Here is a 24,730-nt window from a genome sequence, read left to right on the forward strand (position 1 = left end):
GGCATTGACATCTGCCCCTTCGGTCCGCCTGCCACATTACAATGCGCCGAGCGGATGCATCAAGTAGCTTGCCGGTGCGTTGGAACCCACCTTAATCCCCTAAAGATAGCGGTGCCAGGCTTGGCTCAGCCATTGGGATCATGATGCCACTTTCCGACAGCCTTTTCATGTCTGCCTTTCGGAAAGTGCCTTTGGGGGGGCTCTAACAGGCCCTCCCCTATGGACCTGGGGGGCACCTATGGTGCCTCCCTTAACATCCCTGCACCCTGTGGCAGGCACTGTGAGGTGCCTGCCACACGGTGCAGGGATGTTTCCAAAAATTCATTTGTCATTGGAAGCCTGTGCTGTGGGCCTTTTCCGCCCACCGCACAAGCTTGCATTGACAAATGGATAATTGTGACTGCCCTATGGGCATTCACATCGTAATCCTGAGGTCTGGTAGTTCCAGACCGATACAGTGTTGGGCAGTATGGCAACATCATAATCAGACCTAATGGTCCCTCCCTTGATATTCAGCAGTTTCTATAGGTTGCATGATTTAACTGCTGCATTTCAGAAGATAAAAGGGAAACTGTGAGTCCTAAAACCCAAATGGAAAAAAGTGTGAAACTGGGTGGCCAGACGCACCAGAATGAAACACATTAGGCACTATTCACAAAGGTAAGCTTACAAACAAATTTACCTTTTTACAACTGCCAGGAATTCACAAAGAGATTCCAGGAAAGAATGTGTACATTACCACTGTGGATTTCATAATTAAAAGTGCAGAGAAAAGTGAGGCGAAATCGGCAATACTATATCCCACTTAAGGGGCGAGAAGTGGGTGTTCCAAAGTGCTGCTTGCCTTTGAAGTTTGGGATATTCACTAATATGTTGGTTTGTGACATTTACAAGCTCCTTTTACTTACTGGAAATGGTCATAGATTTACTCCCCTTTCGTGATGGAAAGAGGAACGGGTCAACCCCAGATTTGATGAGGGTTTCGGGGTGGGCTTTCTCTACAGGAAAAAATGACTTCCCTATGTGCCTGGCGCAGCTTTTTATGTCTGCTTCTGGGACTGTTGGAAAGTTGGAAAAAAGGGGGAAAATAAGCTTAGATGGAGGAGTAAATCTACATCCAGGGTTTTCCAATTTTTTGTGAATAGGGCCTACTATGTTCAAGTAGCACAAAGGACTGCTGCACAGTTGCATTGAGCAAACCTTGTGTCTGGATTGGCTTTCGAAGTCAGAACTGGTCACTTTGCTTCATTTGATTTTCATTTACACCAACAGCATTACACATGCATACTACATTGGCATGGAGTTAGAACTGCTAGAACAGTAAAATGTTGCATCCATATTCTAACCCTAGACTGAAATTGAAACATAAGGAATAATGTACTTAAAGAACGAGGGAATTGGATTTGTCATGTTCACCCATAATAAACACCTGTTGTCAGTAATAGGAATATCACACACCTGACTCAGTCTAAACAATCTCTCTCAACTTACTCCTAGACATATTGACCTACCACTGCATGGGCTGTAATCATAGCCTTCTGCTACAATACAGTGTATATTTGGCTGCCCGTGAATTCAAATCCGACAGTAAGCTTGCCAAACTAACCAGTAGTATCAAAGGGGGAGCTTTGTTTCCAAGACCTAATCCTCTTGAAACTGCTGACATTTGCTAGGGGATATATCACTGCTCTCTCAACTTTCCCTTGTTTTCTTTACTCTTTACCTTTCATGGTGCACTGCTCACACCCTGCACACAATTTGCTGCTGGCTGCTGCTAAACCTTTTTGTCACATTGATAAAATAAACTTGCAAACAAAGTGGGGCACATAATATGGACGACATGTCTTAACACCTTGGCTGCTAGAGGTATTCTCCCCCGGTGCTGCATTCCCAGATTTACCATTGTTCATGACGAGCTCAGCTCGTCATCAGCACAGCTCAACCGTGCCTCATGACGAGCTCAGCTCGGCATGAGCATCGAAGGGGTAAATCACAATACTGACCACTGGGAGTGAGTTACAGAAGGTGCAATGCAGCCAATAAAAGTGTCATTCGAAGACATTGCTTGTAGACACTGTAATATGCTCGCTCAATTGAATATCCGTGAAGAAGAAGACTCAACCGTAAGAAATTGGATGGATTAAATAGTTATATATATATTAGTCTATGCACAGAAAGTGCATAGTTATTTAGTAACATCTTATTAACATTTCACTCTTCCATTTCTCATACAAAATAAATACTGTTGTCTTACATCCCAATCTTCTAACGAGGATTCGACTGCCTCTTGGGTTCCGGGCTGAGCGTTCCACGTGTCCAGCTTAGCTTTGGCTTGGTCCAGCAGAACCAAAACAGACTGGCTGGCAAGGTGGTAGTCGAGACGTCCACCAGCATTGGCTGCAATGATGCTGTCAAATCTGCAAAGATAAAGCACCGAACAGATTTGTTATTTGATGATAACAGTAATGAGAAATTGACTGTGAATTACAGACAAACCATTACATTCACAGAATGTTTCCAGTTGTGTTAAGAAAAAACATGACAGAAGGACAACATAAAGTAGGACCAGAGAAGGTATAAGTTGTCACAAGTCTACTAAACATTTGTAAATATGTACCTAAAATGTGGTAAAAATATGTCAAAATTATAAACACTAAGCAAACCTTTTTTCCAGTTCATCTAGTTTATCGGTTGGAACCAACACCTCCCCTTTCTCATCTTCATTCACAAAAGACTGTAGGGTGTTCAACTGATGCTCGGATCGCACCAGAAGGTCCTGCAAGAAAAGGCACTAGTCAGTAGAGCACACTCACCAGCCCTCTTCAGTTCAGAGAATCCTTAAGAAATCCATTTTCAATGATCTCATCATTCCCCACAAAAGATCAAGTTGGGAGAGCTATTGCTGCTGCAACTTTCATGCCTGGCTGGAAAGCTGACGTGGGAGGAATCCTAGTATTGGCTGCAATTCTGCTTTCATTCCAAAGGATGACAGGGTGTTCACCTGCAGAACTTTCAGCATACTGATACCGTCCACTCCTCTCATTAGTGGGAGAATCAAATAAACAGGGCTTGGGCCGTAAAACGGAAGTCTGCCTTGCATGCAGACACCACAACATGAAAATCAAGTTTTACAGTTAAAGTCCTCATTACAAATTGACCAGTGCTATGTACAATATTTATCGTACCTCATAAATAACAATATTTTGCGGTACATTATTTACTGGGTGTGATAATCAGCACCTGTTATGAGTATTTCCCGTTGAATGGGACAAAAAATGCGGATTCTGGTGCTCACCACACCAAAATCCAAATTTCCCTGTATTTATCAGGTATGTTTAGCTGTTTAACATCAGCAGGTTTGACCTGCTGAAATGTATCTGAAAATGTTTTTTTTTATTATTTTACCCAGTATGTATTGGCTGCTATTAAATCAGCAAAACTCATAAATTCGATTTGTCCAGTAAGCTCCAGGTCAATGCAAGTGACTGCGTTTTCAAATCAATCCAAGTTAGTAAACTATACCTCAGGTATAAATACAGACTCAATATATACTTTTTATCAAGCACAAGTTTTCTATCTGACTAACTTTGTATCGATTCTTCTATGAATGTATTACTCTCTCCAATAATCATCCCCATTCATGTCTAATACAAGGAATTTCAAGTATTTGATTTATCCCCCCCACGTCCTACGACGCGAGCAATATTTGTGCAATATTTGCAGCTTGCCCTTAGAACACCAGGAGTTCACGTGGTGTTTCTTCACATGTTGAAAGCCACAGAGGTATGCACTGTTCTTCATTATATCTTTACTTCCAGGAATAATGGCGCTCACACAGTTACTGGACACGCTTGCCAAGGTAAACATTAGTAAAACCTCCATCAGGCATGGCTGCCCTCACATTCCTACAATATTCAGCTTACCTCTAGCCCACAGCATTCTTTCAACCTTTATTTACTATATTGTCAGAAGCCATCAGTGTGAAGTAATGTGTCACTATTGTCTGTCAACCACAGGGCAAACTACAAGAGGAAGGATTTTTTGGCAACGTTGTGTGTGTGTCTGTGTGTGTGCAGTGCCAGGTTTCAAAGAGGTGTAGAGTAAGAGGGAAGCTGTTGTAAACCCGACCTTGCGTGCAGCAACACTGTGTTTGAACTGTGGTGGCTCCATCGAGTGCTTCTGCACAGGGAAAGCTCACTTGATAAACAAACCTTAAGTAACACGTATTTTTCTTGGACGGCCGCCATTACTGTGTGGTGATCCTCTGACAGACATTCCGACAATAAATCCTCCGACTGCCGCAGCCAGGTTTCAACCTCATCCAGGGGCGGGGGCAAGTCCTGGTCCAGCTTCTGTTTCCATTCAGCAATCTGAAGAAACGAAGAGAAACTATTGTCTTTCATACTGTAACAAGGAGCTGCGGCCATAAATACATGAAGGATGGGAGGACATCTTTACATTAATGGAGGTGTAGTGAGTGAAAGGATCAAAGTGGGGTTTACCATCAGAGTTGGCAAACAACCATAAAATCGTACATTTGTGGCATTCATTCACTACTCCACAACCCTTTCCCACCCCTGAAAATGGACAGAGCTGTAGTTCAGCCAATGACTGGGGAACCTCTTTTTTTTTCCAGAGTTTTATATAGCGCAAACTTGACCCAAAGGTATTGGGTATCAGAGCACTTTACATGAGCCCCAGTTGCTTACACAAGGACACATTCCTTTTTGTTAGGCACAGGGAGATTAACTGATTTGACCAGAATCACACGTTGTTGAGCGCCATTGACTAGACCTGAACCTAGTTCCCCAGATTTTAGATCGATTGCCCTAACCGTTAGGCTACATCCTCTCTTCAAGACTGAGAAGGTTATTAGAACTCTCCCAAACTATGTAGAGGTACAGGAGGGGTATCGCCACATGTAAAGATGTTTTCCCAGTGGTAAAAAATAGAAAAAGAAAAAATCTCTATTGGCTCAGAGTCGTCCCCTAAGCAGGGTTGTACTCTGTGTAATTCTCCACAGTGGGGAAATTGCAGAAGTCACTTGCCTTTCACAAAGGTGATCTGGAAAGTAGGTACTCCAGGAAAGCTGTGCCTGTGTTTTTTGCCAACCTCTGGGGGCATATGGGTCATTATTTGAGATTACTCAGGAACCCCAATAGACTACCTACCTTTTTAGTGGACAGGGTAAGCATTCCCCTCATATGTTCTCTCCCCAAGCAGCAAACAATGTTTAGAGGCATGGTTTCCATGGTACAACACAACTAGGTTACCAGAAAGGGGTGGGTAATGCTAGTAACTCACTAGCAATTCTGTAGTGTAGTTTGTTTCCCCTGCTTGTTTTATAGTACTTGATTTATTACATTACCTGCTTGTTTTTTGGAATGTAGTAGTTTTAACTGGGAGCACAGCACTACAATTCCTAGGAGGCAAGCGCTGCACTGTTGTTTTTCAAATAGTGGGAGGAAGTGTTTGGTATCCTTGAAGCCTCCTAGTTAATTTTTAACCTGCTTTTACCTGTGAGAGGTTCTTCTTTGCTTCTTTCTCTCTCTCTCTGGCAAGGTGTGTGGAGCAATTGTTTTTCCTCATTTTGCATGCACACTTTGTTGGAATTTTGCCAAGTAGTGTTTTATATGTTGTGAGCTTAGTTTTTTCCTCTGATGCTTTTGTGGAGTTCGGTAATGTGCTGGTTGGTCGTCCATGCCTTTGTTTGGGGGTTTCCTGACCGTTTGTTTTCTGCACGTTTGTTCTTTTCTTAGGTAGGCTGTAAATGGTATTTGTAAATTGTTTGCGGAATTTAGGAAAGAAAATTCTGAAACTTTCTGCGTTTTTTTTTTAATACATGTTTTCGTTTGTGTTTACCATGGCTCACTACCATGCTTTCAGTATTTGATGGATAGATCTGAATTTACAATTTGATTAACTACATCTTCTCTCTCATGTTTATTGGTGTTTTATTTGTAACCCTATTTCTCGTTCAGTGATTCGTGGTGGTCACTACAAAATGAATTTATACTTTGTTCAGGACACTGGTGTGTGGTGAATGGTTGTTTTTGTTTTATAGGGCCACATGCTTCAAAGTGAGCAATTGCGATTCCTAATTGCGATTTTAAAAAATCGCAATTTAGTAATCGCAATTGCTTATGCTTGTAGGAATTGAAAAAAATTGCAATTCCTACAAATTCCTTAATTGCGACTCGCAATTTGGGAATCGCAAATAAGAAATTGCTTCCCATTCATTCCTATGGGCCTAGTGACCCGTAGGAATGTTGGGAATTGCATTTGCAATTTGTGAGTACCAAATAGGTACTTGCAAATTGCGCATGCAATTTCAAGGGTGCAAGGGTGCCAAAAGGACACCCTGATGCACCCCTGAAATTGCCATGTGACAACATATTGCGCACACACATGCCCCAAGGGCATGTATGTGTGCATCATGGAACTTTGAAAAATGCACTTTTGTGCAATATACCATTAAATTGGAATTGATGGTAATTTGTGATTCTTATTTGCAAAATCGCAATTTTTTGGGGGATAATGCATTGCATTTAGGGAATCACAATTTGTGATTCCCTAAATGCAATCGCAATTCAATTAATCACAAATTTAGTGATTACTTAAATAGCGAATTTTGCTTTTGGGATGATGTGTCCTAAATGCAAAAAACACTGGTTGCAAAGGGGCAGATTCTGTGAATCTGACCCTTTACGACCGTAATTTGGATGATGCATGTGGCCCATAGTGTCTTGTGAATGTTGCTTTCCAAGTTGCTGCACCACCATTCAGTTTTTCTTTTTTACTGCCCTGGGAGTAGTAAGCAGCTTCAATTTTGAGATTGCCTTGAAATATGTGGCTGTGGGATGAGAGAGGGCAAGTATTGCATGTTTGCTGTTGTCCTGCGTATTTGTGCTGTTCAAGAAATAGGTGCAGTATTCGGATCTCCAAATTATCTTAATAACAGTGATTAGTGTGTATTGATTTGTTAATATCATTTGCAATTTCAACTTTCCACTCACCCTAGTGGCAAATCGAACCAGTATGTGTGTGTTCTTGAGTAGGGGATGGGTGTGCAATGTTAGTTAGGTTTTCTAACCTTCACTATCAGTGAGCATATTGTCCCTAAGGAAAATCTACTAAACGCAGACATTTCTAAAAACTAGACACCTTGAGGAGTGCAGGGCCATGTGACTTGAGTGAATTCCACTACCTTTTCTTACACATAGTGCCCGGCAAATTTCAAATTTAGGTTACAAACAAGCGTTTTCTTCAAAAAAATTTAGATGAAACTTTCCAGAAGTTGCAAGGATATACAACATTCTGACTGCACAGTGTTTGCACACTTCTCCCATATAAAATGGTATCCCACTGGTATGGCTAGGCCAAACACCAACTAAAGGAATGGATCGAAACAGGAACCATGCAAAAGAAGACCACCTTCACATGGCTTCTGGTTTTATTTGCTACTGTAACGGGTGCTGGGACAAACTTCACAAGTAGGCTACCATTTGTAGCAAAGCAGAATTTTGCTACATTGGGCCCTTTGGGTCCCTCCATGGCTATCTTTATAATCCCCAAGATGTGAGAAAAAAAAGACACAAACTTGGCCTGGATACCTTGTGTGGAAAAAAAAGTTAGGAATGCTCAAACACAAAGTGCTCCGAATATCGAGAAAGAATGTATCATTCAAGGGAAAAAAGTTTAGCAGTCAAGTGATTAAAACTTTAAAATCCATAGTTACAGATCACTTTATCCCATTTTAATCTTTTGTCCTTTTGCTCATTAAACATATATTTTTTCTTCTTAATTGGTTTCAGGATCTGATTGTGTTGCATTTTTTCAACTTAATGTTGTTTGACACTGCTTGGCCTTTACATTCTTCTGTGAACTGTTTGTTGCTTGTGCCAGTGCATCGAAGGATTAAGCACAATTTAGAACTGCCTTGTAATCTAATGAGTGCTTTATTAACCTCATGGATGCTAGTAAACATCCCTCCCCAGTGCTGCGCTGTCCATTGGAACTAGTGCTGAATGGACGTCCAATGGTCGTGCGCAGCAATGGGGAGGTAGTGCTGCCATCGGCCAATGCACCGACGCAGCACTTAAGGGGTTAAGTTGAAAGTCTAAAGTGGAGGAAAGTCTGCCATTGAGAAGCAAATTATATGCAGAAAAGGTTTTTTAACCAACAGAACATTCTTTGTTGAGTGAAAAGATCTAAGTTGTAATTAAGAGCATGCACAAAGGGATCATTGATAAAAACATTCTAAAAATGAAACGTTCTCTAACCTGCAAGGTCAGACTTTCCGTTTTTTCTTTGATAAGGAGATGAGCTGTGGTCAGCTTCTCAGGACTACCCGTCAATGATGACAACACTGGAATGAAGTCTCTTTTTTGCTCGTTAAACCTTCTCATGAACAGTAGGATTTCCTAGAAGTGCAAAGAATATCATGTTAACATAACCTAGATGCCATAGAGCAATACACCTCAGAGTTCTCAATCCTCCGTGTAACAGGCCTCACACAGCAGAGACGGTTCACACAGGTGGCACAGAAGTGGAGCCTGTGTCTTTAGAAAGCAAAGTTATCTTACGCATTGTATATATCTTACACATGTTTCCTTTAGACAACAGTGTTATCCCTCAGGGGACAACACTTGCAAGCTCTAGCAGTTGATTCATAGCTCTCTGTTATCCTACACACATTTGCCTAATTACTGGCTCAGAAAGCACATTTATAAATCAGGTGAAAGTGAAATTAAAAGTTCAGGCCTCAAGACAGCAGAGCTACCGGCTAGCTATATTTGAGAGAGCAGAGCTGCCCCTCAGATTACATGTGGCTCACTGGTTAGAGGCGGCAGACCCGGAAGCAGAGAACAGTCTGGGACCAGGGTTCAATTCCCGACGCGGCAGGGTCGTGGACCAGGGTCAGTGGACTCGATAACTCTTGCCTCGGTGCCTACTCTAACCAGGAATCACACTCGGCAACTCTGGGCATTAGCTTGCCTCAACTCTACAACAGCCCCCCACATTCGCCGGGGATGCCTGGTTTCACCTTGGAGATATCCAGTAGGGACCATCTCACAGGGATAGCCAGGACGGGTTCCCCAGCGGTCTACAGCGCCACGACGCCTCAGGGCAGCAGTGCGCTTTACAAGACACATACATACATACATATACATACACATTTAATGCAAAGGGACAGATCAAGAGAACGCTCTTGCCTCTGAAATTTGCCCGTCAGAAGCTTCATTTTGTCAAAGGTAGGCAAAGTATTTCAACTTTGACACAAGGTTCTCAATTTGTGGCCCTCGCACCAGCCTGTTTCCTAGCCCAAGGATGTCCTACTTATATAGGGTAGGACATCCTGTGACTGGAAATACAGATTAGATGTATAGTTGGAGAGTGCAGAGTATCGGTGGAGTCTAGTTCATGGGTAGATTGGTTGGTCTCTTCGGATTATGTGCAGGGTAGGGACTCACACAAAGGGACTTTGCCCATAATATTTTGCAGGGAAAATGTGAATAGAGGTTGGGCAGGGGAAATGTCAGGGGTGCGCTGGTGTGAGGGCTTAGATAGGTGAAAGTTTCCTGTTGTTGCAAAATGCCACTGAAGTTGCTTTTCTTTTTATTTTAAACTTCACAAGCTTTGTTAGCCTTCTATTTACCACCTGACCAGCTCATTCGTTGATAAATACATCATCTGTGATGGTCAGCATGGAGAGTACGCATGGATCGTTTTGATCACTTAGATCAGTTTAATTTGGACAGCAGATCTGGTTACGCCATACCGCATTATTAACAGATTTGAACTCAGTACTACTGTTTATGTTCTTCTACAATAAACACAAGAGGAAAGCTAGTAGCCTCTGACAACATTACTGCGATATATGGAAGGAGATACTATTACATTCCCCAATTGTTTAAGAAGACTAATGATAAAAGGAATTGTGGGATATATGTGAAAAGTGATACTGCAACAGTAACTTTACTTGGAACTTATCAAGTTCCGCTATGATTTTTACGCAGATGAGAATACTTCCACACACATGAAAAAGAAAAGTTGACTCTCAAGCCTTCTGTAGAGGTTCTTTAGGGGTCTGTGTAGCCTTCATGGTGACACCACTAAAACCATGTCTTATATTTTTAGAATAGATGGGAGCCTATGATCCCTACATTCCTTATTACAGTCAACTTGTGACACCTCTAGTCACCTGTAATAATGAAATTATGTAGTTACTTATCTGTAATAAGTTATTACGGTTGAGTTGTAACTCACAGTGTTAACTGCTAGAGCCAGAATCTGGGTGAAAGGCAGGTCACTGTTATGTTATGTTATGTTAAGATTTATTTATTCAGCGCACGTACGCCCTTGGGCTTCATGGCGCTATCGAAAGAGGAACATAACACAAGGTAGTGAAGCTAATAGTAAGCTTGTCTAAAAAGCCATGTCTTAAAAGAATGCCTAAATGTGAGGAGGTCTGGGCATTGTCTCAAAGATAGTGGGAGAGAATTCCAAAGGGTGGCTGCTAGATGGTGAAAGGAGCTGCCGCCCAGCCGTTTTTTCTTAAAAGACGGGATAATTAGAAGTTCTTTGTTGGCAGAGCGGAGGTTTAATGAGGGGCTGTATCTGGACACGAGTTGCGCAATGAATTTGGGACCGGTGTTATGTAGGGTTTTATAAATGATGCAGCCAGTTTTGAATAAGACTCTCTGTTCCACTGGCAGCCAGTGAAGATGTTCTAAGCCGGGTCTAATAGACTGCCATTTCGGCTGTTTGAGGATCAATCTGGCTGCTTGATTTTGAACAAGTTGGAGTCTTATCAGCAAACCAACTGGGAGTCCTAGGTAAAGACTATTAGAAAAGTCCAACCGGGAAAGGACAAGGGCTATTATAACCTGAATGAGTGCGGTATGAGTTAGAAATTGAGAGATTTTTTTAATTTTTCTCAGTTGGTAGAAGCTGGCAGAAACGACAGCACCAACTTGTCCTTTCAGTGAGAGATCGGCGCTAAGAGTAACGCCCAGACTCTTAACAGAAGTGGATTTCGTTGGTGGGTTTCCCAGATCAGGTGGCCAGAAGTGTGGACCCCAACTCAGCTCGCTTTTCCCAGGCAAGATCAGTTCTGTCTTGCCTGGGTTAAGTTTGAGATGGTTAAGACTCATCCACCTCTGAATGTGTTGCATGGTGTTCTGAAATTGCGCAACAGAGTCTGAGGTGTTAAGTGTAAACACGAGTTGAAGGTCGTCTGCGTAATTGTAAATAATAACATTAAATTGTTTTAAGGAGTGTAGGAGAGGGCGGAGATAAAGATTAAATAATAAAGGTGATAGTGAGGATCCCTGTGGGACCCCACAAGTGGATGAAGTTTTAGGTGCTGTAAAGGAGCCAAGCCTAACTGCTTGTGTGCGTCCAGAGATAAAGGAAGCAATCCAACTTAGTGCGGGGCCTCTTAGACCGGCCTGTTCGACACGGTTGATCAGAATAGAATAGTCAACCGTGTTGAACGCCGCCGATAAATCAAGAAGCACCAACGCCTGATGTGTACCTTTGTCCGCGTTGGATTGCATAGTATTTTGGACGGCCAAAATCACGGATTCCGTCGAGTGACAGGGACGGAAACCGGCTTGGTTAGGCTCTAAATAATCGGAGTCTTCGATAAACTTAGACATGCAGTTGGCAACATGGGCTTCTAGTAATTTGGAAAGATAGGGGAGTAAGGAGATGGGTCTGTAATTGACCGAGTTATGAGGGTCTGCTCCTTGTTTTTTTAATAACGGGATGAGTAGTGCATTCTTGAAGTTGCCAGGTATCTTGCCCTTAGAAAGTGATTTGTTTAGTAAGGAAAGAATGCCCTGTGGGATAGCTTGGATCACTTCCCTAATGATGTAAGGGGGGCAGACATCATGGGGTGACCCAGAGCACAATTCTAGCTACACCTTAAACAAGAAAAGCAGGAACTAGCCTTATTCTTCTCGTCTGCAATAAAACACCAAGGAAATAAGTGTTCTGTGGGATGGATGATGGTGTGACCCTTTATTACAAGGAATAAAATACTCTCTGCTGTATATCAGAAGGATATTTATTGCAAGTCACTTAAGAGTTCCATGACCTTATACATGAACTCAGCCTTCTGACTCTTTCCTCTGTAGGTTCATGGCACTCCTCATTGACTTGCAATAACCTTATAATACACAGCAGTGGGGGGGCATGGCCAAGATGGCGCCGAGGTAGGACGCGATCTCCGGAGCTCCTTCTCGCCGCCCGCCGAAATTAGCATCTGATAGCCCCTAAGAGAGTCCACACAGCGGGTTCCGGTCTCGGAAGACTTTCCCAAGGCATTAGTATCCTCGATGCCTGTGGCGGGCGGCTGCGGACGTCGGATGACGGCGGCTGCGGCAGGAGGGGATGAGAGCGACCCGGCCCGCATGACTCTCGCTGCGGCGGAGGCCTGGAAGTAGCGACGGCCCACATCGGACACCGTCAAAGCCAGCCTCCAGTGCAGAGGCCTCTGCGGGGCGACCCAGGAGACATGTGGGTCGCCCCCGCCATGCTGTAGGCCCTGCACTGCATGCCTCGGGACTTTAACAGCGGCGGATTCTGTCAGTGGCACTGGGCCTGGAGTCTGTCGGACAGCTTGGGGGCGGTGCGGCTAGTTCATCGCGGCCGGCAGCGTCTGTGGTGAGGCCCTGCCTCAGAGACATTGAAAACATCTGTGGGGACAACCGTGGACGGACCCTTCAGCCAATAGAGGGGGAGGAGACCGGCAGAGTGACCGGGGGACCGGCGGTGAAGGAGCTCCCGCGAGGCCTTGCACGGCCTCCCGACGCACTGAAGCGCCTCCTGGGATCCGGAGGAGCACACACTTTCTCTGGCGAAGAGAGAAGGACGCACGGTCTGGACTTGCGCAGTGAGTAGAGCCTGAGGAGGGGAGCACTCACCTCTGCTGCTGATGCACTGGCGGACCCGAGCACCACCTCTGAATGAGGACTTGTCACTCACTCGCCCCTGACAGCAGCTCTCTGACTATGGGTGGACGGCGGGGGGAACCCGGACCTCCCCACTTGGTCACACTACGAGCCCCACACCAACAACTTCCCGGCTTCTCCGGGTGGGCGGACACTTTTTTCAGAACTTGGTTTCTTTATTTGGACTGGGTTTTTGGTTCCCCGTTGGGACTTATGTTTTGGTACCAGTTTTATGGGGTTCTTTTGGGTTTGGGTTCCCTCGTCCACCTCCCCTTGAGAGATAAAATCTGATTTCCCCTATAATAGTAGTACTAGTTATATATGTATCTTTATTAGCATGATGTATCTATATAGATATATATATTCTTAATGATTTAGTTCGTATAAGGTCTAATCAATTCTGTTCTGGTTAGGTTGGTAAGAGTACACGCTGCTCGTATGTCCTGTTATTACTGAGTAGGGCGAGAACCACACAGACGCTATCTTTGCTTTGCCCGTGTCAGATCCGAGCAATGATCACGTGTTACTCTCCAGTAGTCAGTAGGCCCCTGTTTAGTTGAGTTACAGAGAGCAGCTGAATGCACGCTATTCTTTCTCTGTCCTGGGACTCAAGGTCGCATCTGGCTTTGGGTGCGATAAGCACATTCCTGGAAGAGCCGTGCCTGCACTCCCGGGCACCGGGACGAAAGGGAGTCTCCCCGCCTGACCTTCCCCCATATTAGCTAAAGCAGAGTTTCGAACTAATCATGTGTGCCATATATGGTCTTTCCTTGGGGCCCAAGAGCCTAGTAGTACTTTTCCATTTACGGTGACTTCATGTGTTGAACTGAAAGTATATATGTCCTGTATTGACTATGAGCCAGCAGTCTTCTCCGCGCACCTGCTGGGTGAGGAAGGGAGAGGCTCCTCTCCCTTCCTATTTTGTATAATAAACGATTGAACTGTCTTCACTGCCAACTGACTGTTTATTTGAAAATGATATTGGCGTTATTGGTAGGTATAGCTCCTTATGTTATATTTTCTTTGGTACGTCACCCTAACTGCCCTCCTGAGACGCCTCCCCTCACGGTCTATTGATCAGGCTCTTTGAATTTGAATTTTAAAATACTTGTTAAGCGCTCGACTACCAAGCGGTTTCTTCGCGCTGAAGGATGCAGGACCCAAGGGGTAGAGGTGCGGATACTAGGGCGTGAGAGCTTGCATAAAGAGGTGGGTTTTGAGCGCCCTGCGAAATTCAGAATAGGAAGCAACCAACCTAATAGCAAGAGGGAGGGAGTTCCAGAAGGTGGGGGCAAAGACAGAAAATGTCATGCCCCCCAGTTTGTTCTTCCTGAACCGTGGTACAAAGAGAAGGGACTGAGAGGAGGAGCGCAACTCTCTGCCAGGACAGTAGGTTTTAATTTTGGAATTAATGAAAGCTGGGGCAGTACCGGCATGGGCCTGAAAGGGAGTGCAGCCCATCTTGAAGAGGGCCCGTTCTCTGATGGGAAGCCAATGCAGGGCCTTGAGTAAGGGAGTGACGTGATGAGACTTGGAAAGGCCGTAAATAAGGCAGGCAGCTTGGTTTTGAACCAATAGGTGGCGCCGGAGGGCATAGGCAGGAACGCCATTGTACAAGATGTTACCATAGTCCAGGCGCGATAGAACCATTGCCATAAGAATAAGTTTCAAGGCAGAAAAGGAAAAAAAACGGGAAATCTTTCGAATGGTGCGAAGGGTAAAGAAACAAGAAGAGACCACTGTGCTAATCTGGGAGTGTAGCGTAAGGTGTTGGTTCAGTGTAATCCCTAGTGTTTTAACTGAAAAGGAAGGTGAGGGAGGGGAACCAAGGGAAGGGGGCCAGAACGTGGGGGTCCAGGGACTGCACCTACCGCCGGTGAGAACTAGCTCAGTTTTGTCCAGATTGAGTTTAAGGTAGTTCCGGTTCATCCAGTCCCTAATAAAAATCATAACTGATTGGAAATTGTGAATAGAACTTGGGGAGTGAGAAAGGTTAAAGATGAGCTGGAGGTCATCGGCATAATTAAAGACCGTGACCTCCATCGTCCGTAGAGCAAAAATTAGGGGAAAGATATATAAGTTAAACAAAAGAGGGGAGAGGTAAGAACCTTGAGGGACACCACACTGCACCTTACGAGGGGAGGCAGAGAAGTCAGCAAGATGGACGGCCTGTGTACGGTCCCCCAGAGAGGAAGTGAGCCAGGCCAGGGCAGGCCCCCTGATGCCCGCCGTCTCGACACGGGTGAGAAGAATAGAATGATCAACCGTGTCGAAGGCGGCGGACAAATCAAGGAGGACCAAAGCCTGGGGCCGGCTAACATCCATCCCCTCTCTGAGCTTGTCCAAGACAGAGATAACAACATTCTCAGTGGAGTGGAGCGGACGAAAGCCCGCCTGGCAGGGTGCTAAACAACCACTGTCTTCAACAAAAGTACTGAGAACTTTTGTCACGTGGCACTCCAGGACTTTGCCCAAATACGGGAGAAGGGAGATGGAACGATAGTTGGAAAGGGAAGAGGGGTCGGCGCTGGGTTTTTTTAGAATGGGAATTATTGTTGCCGACTTATGAAGGTCAGGAACGACGCCCTGTATGAGAGAGTCATTAAGAAAGGCAGGGGGGGGGCAGAGGGCAGGCTGAAAAGACCTTTCTCAAAACATAGGCCGGGCAGATGTCAGAGGGGGATCCTGACTTGACTCGGGCCAACAAAGGGAGAAAGGTTTCCCTAGTCAGGGGAGGTATGTGATCCAGGTGAGAGGTATTGGGTGGTGGCTGAGGAGCAGAGAAGGTGGAAGAGGGCGGTGGTATATTGGCCTTAATGATCGCAATTTTCTCAACAAAAAAATTGCTGAGAGAATCACAGAGAAATTGGAAGGGTGAGGGTTTGAGGGAAACTCTATCCGAAGAAGCCAACTCATGGACCGTAGAAAAAATTTCCCTAGGTTGGTTTTCAGCAGAGAGAATCTTAGCCGAAAAGGTGTACTGTGTTTTTAATGTTGGACTGTAGGCGCGCCTCGAGGCGCGCTCCGCCTGGCGCACACCCAGTTTTTTCTCCTTAAGGACGGCATTAAACCATCTGTTGGCATCGTGGGCGAGTCTGATTCTGACGCGCCTAAGGGGGGCCACTTGATCACATGCTCTAGAGAGCCATTTATTGATGGTGACTGCTTGGGCTGATGGAGTAGATTCCTCAAGGACAGGGCAGGAAGCTAAAAGGGAGGAGCAGAGAGTGGGCATGTCTACTTTGTTCCAATTGCGAGCCCAGGTGTTCTTGGGAAAGGAAGGTTTTTTGGCAAGACTTAAATCAAGGAAGAACGAAATCAGAAAGTGATCAGACCAAAGGCAGGGTGTGACAGTAGGGGCCGTAACCGGGACATTGAGTGCTCAAATCTGGTCTAGGGTGTGCCCTCGAACATGGGTGGGTGTGTGGACATGTGATACAAAGTTTAAACTAAGGAGGAGTTCAGTGAAGTCTTTTGATATGGCGTCTTCCGCGGGGTCAGATGGCCAGAAATTAAAGTCCCCGAGCACTAAGAATGATGAGTTATTTACTGCCAACGTAGCTAACAGCTCCTGAATGTCAGAAATAAAGTAAGGCATTAGCTGGGGGGGCGATAGATTAAAACACAGGTGATAGGGACTTGGAAGGAGGCAGATCGCACCACCAGACAGTCGACCGCCAGGATAGATGGGGGTGAAAGCAATTGGAAAGGGAGGTCAGAGCAAATGATCAAGGCGACACCACCTCCCGCCCTCCCAGCCGGTCGATCAGCACGTAAGGCGTAGTAGGAGGAAGGGAGGGCCGCTAGCACATTAGGCAGTGAATCCGGACAGAACCAGGTTTCTGTCAGGAACAAAAGGTCGGGTTTGTGGGAGTCTAAAAAAACAAATAATTCAAGGTGGTGTTTAACTGCCGATCTTGTATTTAAAAGGAAGGCTGAAATGGTGAACGCAGAGTTAAGCGGGAGAGGAGATGCTGGTACAGCGGAGGGGGGGAGGTAGTGATGGCAGGGTGGCTGGGGGGGAGAGCGTGGGATTGGCTCGGGCAAGGCCGAGTTTAGCAATGTAGGCGAGGGTTGCAGGGCTAGGGAGCCAGAGACCCTGAATTGAACAGAGGTGCTCCGAAGAATAGGTTAAAAACTGAGCATAGTGGGGTGCCCCTAGCCCCGGTTGGCCGCGGACGGGTGCAGACGGGCTTGCCTTTGGCTCGCCGCCGGCGCGCCCGCTGCGCGCGTCCGCTGCGTCTGCGCATGGGGACACCCTTAAGAGGGTTTAGGAGCGCGATAGCTGGAGCGCTGACCAAAGAGGCCTAAAGCTGCCCTTACCAAGATGGCGCCAGTAACCCCGTCAGCCGTCCGGTACAAGCGGCACTCAGCCGTGATCGAACGGGGCTAGGGGAGCTGGGAGGTGAAACAGGAAGGTAGGCAGCAAGGTGAACAAAACAGTAATATTAAAAAGTCACAACACTTTAAAAACAGCAAGAGCCACCACACGTGACCGCAGCATCCGTGAACCCACTGCCACGGGGTTAGATGCGTCCGCTGTGCATGCGCATGGGGAGACCCTGAAGAGGGTTTAGGAGCGCGATAGCTGGAGCGCTAACCAAAGAGGCCTGAAGCTGCCCTTTCCAAGATGGCACCAGAAACCCCGCCAGCTCTGTGCCGGAGCGGGGCTAGGGGAGCTGGGAGGTGAAACAGGAAGGTAGGCATCAAGGTGAACAAAACAGTAATATTAAAAAGTCACAACAGTTTAAAAAAAGCGAGAGCCACCACACGCGACCGTAGCATCCGCGAACCCACTGCTACTGGGTTAGATGCGTCCGCTGCGCATGCGCATGGGGAGACCCTTAAGAGGGTTTAGGAGCGCGATAGCTGGAACACTAACCAAAGAGGCCTGAAGCTGCCATTCCCAAGAGAGAGCCACCACACGAAACCGCAGCATCCGCGAACCCACTGCCACTGGGTTAGATGCGTCCCACTTTACACCTTGACGCAAACTAGGCCCAACTGTACCCACAGCAACACTCCACTACCAAACTCCTCTGATGCCACATGACTCCCTCGAAATTCTCACCCTTAATGTGCGGGGTTTAAATAATCCAATTAATCGTAGAGCAGTTCTGAATTATTTGGAACACTCCAAGGTGGACATCTGCCTACTCCAAGAAACCCACCTTCTCTCTAAGGATCACCATAGGCTGAGGTCCAAGTTCTTCCCCATGCAGCTGTTTTCCTCTTGCTCCTCGAAGTCTGCGGGGGGGCCATCCTGGTCTCCTGATCATTTCCCAGTAGGGTCATACAGAAAGAGGCTGAAATTAGGGGGCGCCTACTCACATACCAGTTCCTGCTGGGGGGTATGACTTTTGTTGCTGGGTCTATCTACACGCCCAATGATGGACAGTTCAAGTTTCTCCTCGCCGCTCTCCGCGAGGCCGCTGCAGCCTCTTACCGCCACCTGCCACCTGCTACTGGGTGGAGATCTTAACATTGTTTTTGATAATGACCTAGATCGCTCCTGTCAGAGGACTACACAAGTAGGAGTACTTTCCCGCACAGGGCAGGCACACCTCCGGGATCTGGAGCTTTCAGACCTGTGGTGACACTTCCATCCACGCACCCGCAGCTACACCTTCAACTTAGGGGCCCACAAGACGTATGCTCGCCTTGACTATTTCCTTAGCACTACTTCATTCCAAGCCTACGCAGCAGAGGCTGAAATCTTGACGGCCTCACTCTCAGATCACTCCCTGGACACCTTTCAGTTACCGCGCTCCTCCCAACCCCTTAGACATTGGCGCCTGAGGAACACAATTTTGCACCAACCTGCAGTGGTCGAACAAATCCAGAAGGCTATCACTAACTTTACCACCCTTAACGCTAATACAGACACCTCCCCGGCGACTCAGTGGACGGTGCTCAAAGCGGTCATCAAGGGGGAATTTATAGCCATATCTTCTGCTCAAAACAAAGAGAGGAGTCATAAGAGAGCAGAACTCACTCAGAGGGTCTCGGAGCTCGAACAGCTGCACCAAAGAACCGGGGCTTCCCGTGCCTGGCAGCAGCTCTGTGTGCATTAAACCAGGATAGGGCTGAGTATACGTCTCTCAGACTCCGGCACTCCTATTATACGGCAGAGGACAGATGTGGTCGCCTCCTCGCCAATAAACTACGTGAGATCCGACAGCGCCAGGGAGTGCGGACCATTCGCACGCCCAAGGGGGAGACTGCTTCTGAGGACGCAGCGATAGCGGAAGCGTTCTGCGATTTCTTTGCCGACCTCTATTCTGGAGACTCTTTGGATGCTTAACACAGAGATGAGTATATAGCACGAGCCTACATGCCCCCCCTATCCCAACCCCAGGCCGGTCACTTAGACAGAGCTATACAGACAGAGGAGGTTATATCTGCGATCTCTCGCCTCAAATTGGGTAAGTCACCTGGTCCCGACGGCTATACAGCAGCCTTCTACAAGTCATTCTACTGCCAACTGGCACCCATATTGACGGGCCTCTTCAACACTTTCGAGCACACAGGCACCATACCAGGAGAGTTGTTAGAGACGGCGGTATTGGTTATCTCGAAGCTAGGGAAAGACAAGATGGCGTGCGGCGCGTATAGGCCTATATCACTACTAAATGTGGACATCAAACTGTACACCAGAATCCTTGCGGCCCGCCTCGCACCATATATGACCCAACTGGTTGAGCCTGATCAAGCTGGTTTTATACTGCAGAGGCAGACTAGAGACAACACCAAACACATATTACACCTGATAGAAAAGCCATCCTGTACTCCCTGTGAATATATGCTCCTGGCCATCAATGCAGAGAAGGCCTTTGATAGGGTGCACTAGCCCTAACTTGAGATGGTACTGTTGGCTGCTGGTTTCGGCAAGAAGTTCTGCACTCGGGTTTTAAACTGTTACTGTTCCCCTATGGCGACGGTCCGAGTTAATGGTCACACATCTTCTTGCGTTGCCATTGGCAGGGGCACAAGACAGGGGTGCCCTCTGTCACCCCTCCTTTTTGCACTCTACATGGAACCTCTGGCGCTGTGAATTCGAAGGCATCCCCTCATAACCGGGATTAAGTTTGGGGGGGGACGTCCATACCGTTAGACTTTACGCAGGCGACATTCTGCTCTCCTTATCAGATCCGGTCACAGCCCTGCGTGCCCTATTTATAGAACTGGACAGCTTCACGCGCGGATCGGGGTTTAAGATCAACATGGACAAATCCATGGCTTTGGACATTTCTCTTTCCCCGCACACCCTTACCTTTCTCCAGGAGGAACATCCTGTGCAATGGGCGACTGCCAAGATTCCCTATCTAGGCATCCACTTGGCCCCCACTATTCCAGCTACCGCTGATGTCAACTATTCTAATCTCCGCACTCACATACGTGCAGAATTAAATAGGTGGAAACACTGCACACTGTCTTGGTTGGGCAGGATTGCAGCTACCAAAATGACTATCCTTCCCCAGATCCTATACCTTTTCTAGACCCTTCCTCTCCGGCCTCCATTGGGATGGATTCAACAGATCCAGGCAGATCTTTCGCATTTCATCTGGCATGGCGGTAAACCCCACTTCCGACACCAGGTGTAGTTCCGTGGTTTGAGGGTCTGTGGTTCGGTGGTTCCGAACCCGTTCAATAAAGGTCGTCGGAAATAGACGATTTTGGTGTCAGCAGACCGCAAATCACGAGTGCGGTATGTACGAGTGTTTTCGTCTTAATCGATCAATGAGAACACTATGTATTCAGGGATTTCGTTTAAACCTTCCGGTTCCATTTTGTGTACAGCAGCTATTTTGTGTGGTTGCCCTCACATAGGCCGATGACTGCGGCCGAACAAGTCTTTGGGACACGTACACCTTAGCTGACTTCTGAATGACCTGTCCGAACTGACTCCTTTGCCCGAGGCTGACCTCGTTGAGCCAGTTCCTTGTTAAGCAGCTGGTCAGATAAAGATCAAAGAGCAGGACATGCCGAAGTTTACAGTACACTGCACCCACCTTTCTATCTTGCTTCCAATCTGTTTCTGCTCCTTCCTTTACGACATAATCACTGATTTGGGTTGAGGGTTTTATGATGGGTTTGTCCGGCCTGACTGAACAGGATATTGGAATGTGCTTGGTCATTTCTGGTGGGCTGGACAACGGAAAAGTGGTATTGTCGTCATGCGCTACTTTTGAAATGTCATGTTCCTATTGGTCAGTTTGTATAGAATCGATGTTAGTCTGGAATGTTGCCTGAGGCTTGATTTTTGGCATAAAAGGCCATGCTCCACTCATTGAATTTGTGCAGTCTCTAGCGAACCACTCATGTTGTGCTTCGTAGACCTCTGTTCCTGGTTGCAGCCAATAAACTTTGGTCTTTGACGTCATCAAGAAGTGTCCCGTGTCTCTGTTTGCCAAGGCAGGGGAACTCGAAGGCATCAGGCGTTTTCCCTGACGCCGCTGGGTTCTAAAATCCGGTCCTTCACAGGTCGCAGTTCTCCCGCCGGAGGCATGGGGAGTGGGGGTACCTGACATGCAACTGTACTATCATGTTGTCCAGCTTTGGTACATTGGGGAATGGCAACGATTGGAGTCCAAGAAGCATTGGCTATTTCAGGACCAGGCGGTAGGAGGCAGACCGTTGCAGGGTGTCCCTTTTCTCTGCAAAACTCACTGCCCTCCTAATTTATATGCTTCCTTGATTAAGAGCACCATCATGGATTTGTGGGACCGTATCAACGTGTCCTCACAGCTGACCACCTTCCCATCGCCCCTCACACCACTGTTTGACAATCTGGACTTCCAGCCTGGCACGGATGCGCAGGCCTTTCAGGCTTGGCGCTCTTCTCCCTGTAGGTCCTTGGGTCATCTTTTTAATCTGGACGGTGTTATCCCTTTCCCGCAGCTCAAAGAACACTATGGTATCCCAGAAACAGAACGCTTGTCTTATCTCCAGATCCGTCACTGGACACTACCCCCACAGGTCAAACCACAGGCGCAGCGTCTACTAACTCACTATGAGAAGTGGCTAGTAGCATGCACCTCCGATAAGAAGATCATCTCTGACCTCTATAAAATGCTATTAGCCAACACTACTCACACACATAATGCAGGCCGTGACCGTTGGGAAAGAGACCTGGGAAGAACACTGAGCCACAAGGAATGGGAAGGCATATACCACAGGGCTCGACACTCGGCCTATCATATGGGCCTTACAGAAACCCTGACCAAGATTGTCACCTATTGGTATTACATGCCAGAGTGCTTACGTCGCTTTGACCCCCAACGGAGTGCCCTATGCTGGAGGGAGTGTGGGGAACATGTTCTATGGAGCTGCGCCCGCATACAACCATATTGGTCCCAAGTGCTTGACGAAATTGATTTACACTTTGAGATACAGCTCCCACGCTTCCCTTCCTACGTACTCCTAGGTCTCCCTAACCCACTGACATATCCATTCAAATCCCAGAGGGGTCGACAGATCGCAATTGCTGTAGGCTCGGCCATACAGAACATTTTGCTACATTGGTGCTCCCCTCAGCTTCCTACACACACTGGCTGGCTTCAGGCACTTTGGCTGGTTCTGGGGATGGAGAAGCTCACTCTCACATTCGCTGGCAGGGGGACAGAGTTTCCAGAACTGTGGTGGCCCTTCCTGAGGGTATCCGAGTTTCGGGAGTTAACATGTCCCCGGTACCTGCGTCTGCTTCGCCTCCATGACACACGAATTCCAAGCAGCACCTCCGCGACACCTTGCAAGAAAGTCCACTGAACACTGGGCTGCTCTCTTCTTTCCGTTTCCCTTTCCCCTTCCCCGTTTTTCCCCATTCTTGCTTTCTTTAGTTCAAGGTGGACGAGGGGTGGGTGGGGAGGATGGTGTGTGGGGGTGGGAATGGAGGGGAGGGGGGTGTTCTGTTTCTTCACTTGTCCCTTTCCTTGTTCGTTCTGTGGACCCGCTCCATGCTTTTTGCCTATGGTGACGACGCAACGCAACATTGTTGTCTCTTAACACATCACCGAGGGGCAGAGGGTCTTGGTTTTTCTTGTTTGTACTGAAATCAATAAAAAGATTTAAACCATAGTACACAGCAGTGGGGGCATGTATCCCCATATCAGATCACTGCAGTTAGAAATCATCCTCATATCTCCTCTTACAAGACTCGTGATTCTATGCCATGACACATGTTTGAGTTTGGAGACACCATCCCTTTCTTTCAAACGTTGTGCATTGATCCCTGGGAAAGATAAATCCTGTGAAGATGTGCAAGTGGCATAAGAAATATACACTCTCCCACACTAAGAGTCCTATAAAATAGTGGGCTCTTGGAAGACAAACTGAATGCACTATAGAAGGTTTACTGTCAGAATGAACCAACTCTGAAATACAGTTATGTGATGTCGCTGTGGGCTAGAAATGACTCTGATGCACCTCTACTACAGCACTGCAAAAAAGAGTAAAACATTTCCCAACCTAAGACTGACAGACTATTCTGAAAAGTTGAGTAACTTGCAGTGGGTCAGTGACACTGTCAGTGACCATCATTGACACTTTGCTCTTGACTTATACATTGGGCCACAAGGCATGGTCCATTCCTTCAGTTCATGCAGCACAGTGGAATATGCATCAGAGTGAAGAACTGTCTTGTAGAGTTTATTTCATTTTTCCTTCAGTAATTATTGTGCACATACGAAATCTGGACCTTTCACAGCAAAGTTAATTTAAGCAGCCATAAGTTAGGTTCCTGATTCTATTTATCCAATGAGAAGCCTTTACACATTCACATGATAATACAAAATGACAAAGCCAGCAGGTGGAAGCAATGAAAGCTGGTATGGGTGAATGGTGAGAAATGAGGCAACACTATGATAATACATTAGATATATTACAATTCATATATTAAGCTTACAAAACTAGGCTGGTTGGGGGGTCAGTGAAGGCATCCAGAAGAGGGATAGGAATTAATTGATCAATTGATATTGATGTTAACTATAAACACACTGCGTGGAATCGGGCTTTATGAGCCTACGTAAAAGCACCTACAGTTTGCGGGAGAGAGCGCCTCAATGCAAAGGTCTGCTACATGTCATTTTGTCGGGTCATCCGCATTATTTCTTCACTATAAATAGGTATGTGCTCACAGTCTCATCATAACCAATGTAGGTTCTTTTAGCATAACATTGAACAATTATCACTAAAACGGGATTGTTTAATCCCATTTTAATCAGTTGATTGCACTGTTATCGAAATGATGACTGGTTCTCTTTAACTTCACAGTTATCTCAATTAACCCAGATAAAAGATAATAGGAATTCAGGTCGTAAACATTGAAAGTTACCAACTCCCAAGTTTGCGGGGGTAACTCATGTGCAAAAGGGAATGGATTCCCCTTGTATCTCTCTCTTCCTGTTTGTGAATGTTGGGAAAAGTCTTCAATGGAGTAGGCAGGGTTCCAGTGAACAACTTGCTTTTCAATAAAGAAACCTTTTTCTTATGTAAAATGAGCTGCAATAACAGACATGGTGGTCTGCTGATTCAGGTTGACCATCATCCCTGTTATAGCCACTAATCGGAATGAGTCACAATTTGTGACCTTGCTCATGAATATTAATGATGTAGGTTAGCTTGTGGCCCACTCTGATTTGGAATTTTGGGAAACGACATATTGGCATATAGGTCGGTTCGCAAAATTCTACATTGGTCGCAAAAATATTGGCCACAAATTGCAAGCAGTTTTTGCAGCCAGTGTTATTAGTACAATGTCCTAATTTTCTTTG

General features: G+C 46.3%; 1 protein-coding gene across 1 annotated transcript in view; it reads right to left on the minus strand.

Annotated features, from left to right (window-relative positions):
- The window catches only part of SYNE2 (spectrin repeat containing nuclear envelope protein 2), a 1,750,628-nt gene that overhangs the window by 1,520,391 nt on the left and 205,507 nt on the right, over window positions 1–24,730 (minus strand). The window contains exons 11-14 of the mRNA XM_086937933.1: window positions 8,283–8,423; window positions 4,212–4,370; window positions 2,664–2,776; window positions 2,255–2,417 (exon numbers count right to left, since the gene is read on the minus strand). Coding sequence (XP_086794059.1) covers window positions 2,255–2,417; window positions 2,664–2,776; window positions 4,212–4,370; window positions 8,283–8,423 — 576 coding nt within the window. The remainder of the gene's footprint in view (window positions 1–2,254; window positions 2,418–2,663; window positions 2,777–4,211; window positions 4,371–8,282; window positions 8,424–24,730) is intronic.

The sequence above is a fragment of the Lissotriton vulgaris genome, chromosome 9, assembly GCF_964263255.1.
Source record: "Lissotriton vulgaris chromosome 9, aLisVul1.2, whole genome shotgun sequence".
Classification (NCBI taxonomy): domain Eukaryota; kingdom Metazoa; phylum Chordata; class Amphibia; order Caudata; family Salamandridae; genus Lissotriton; species Lissotriton vulgaris.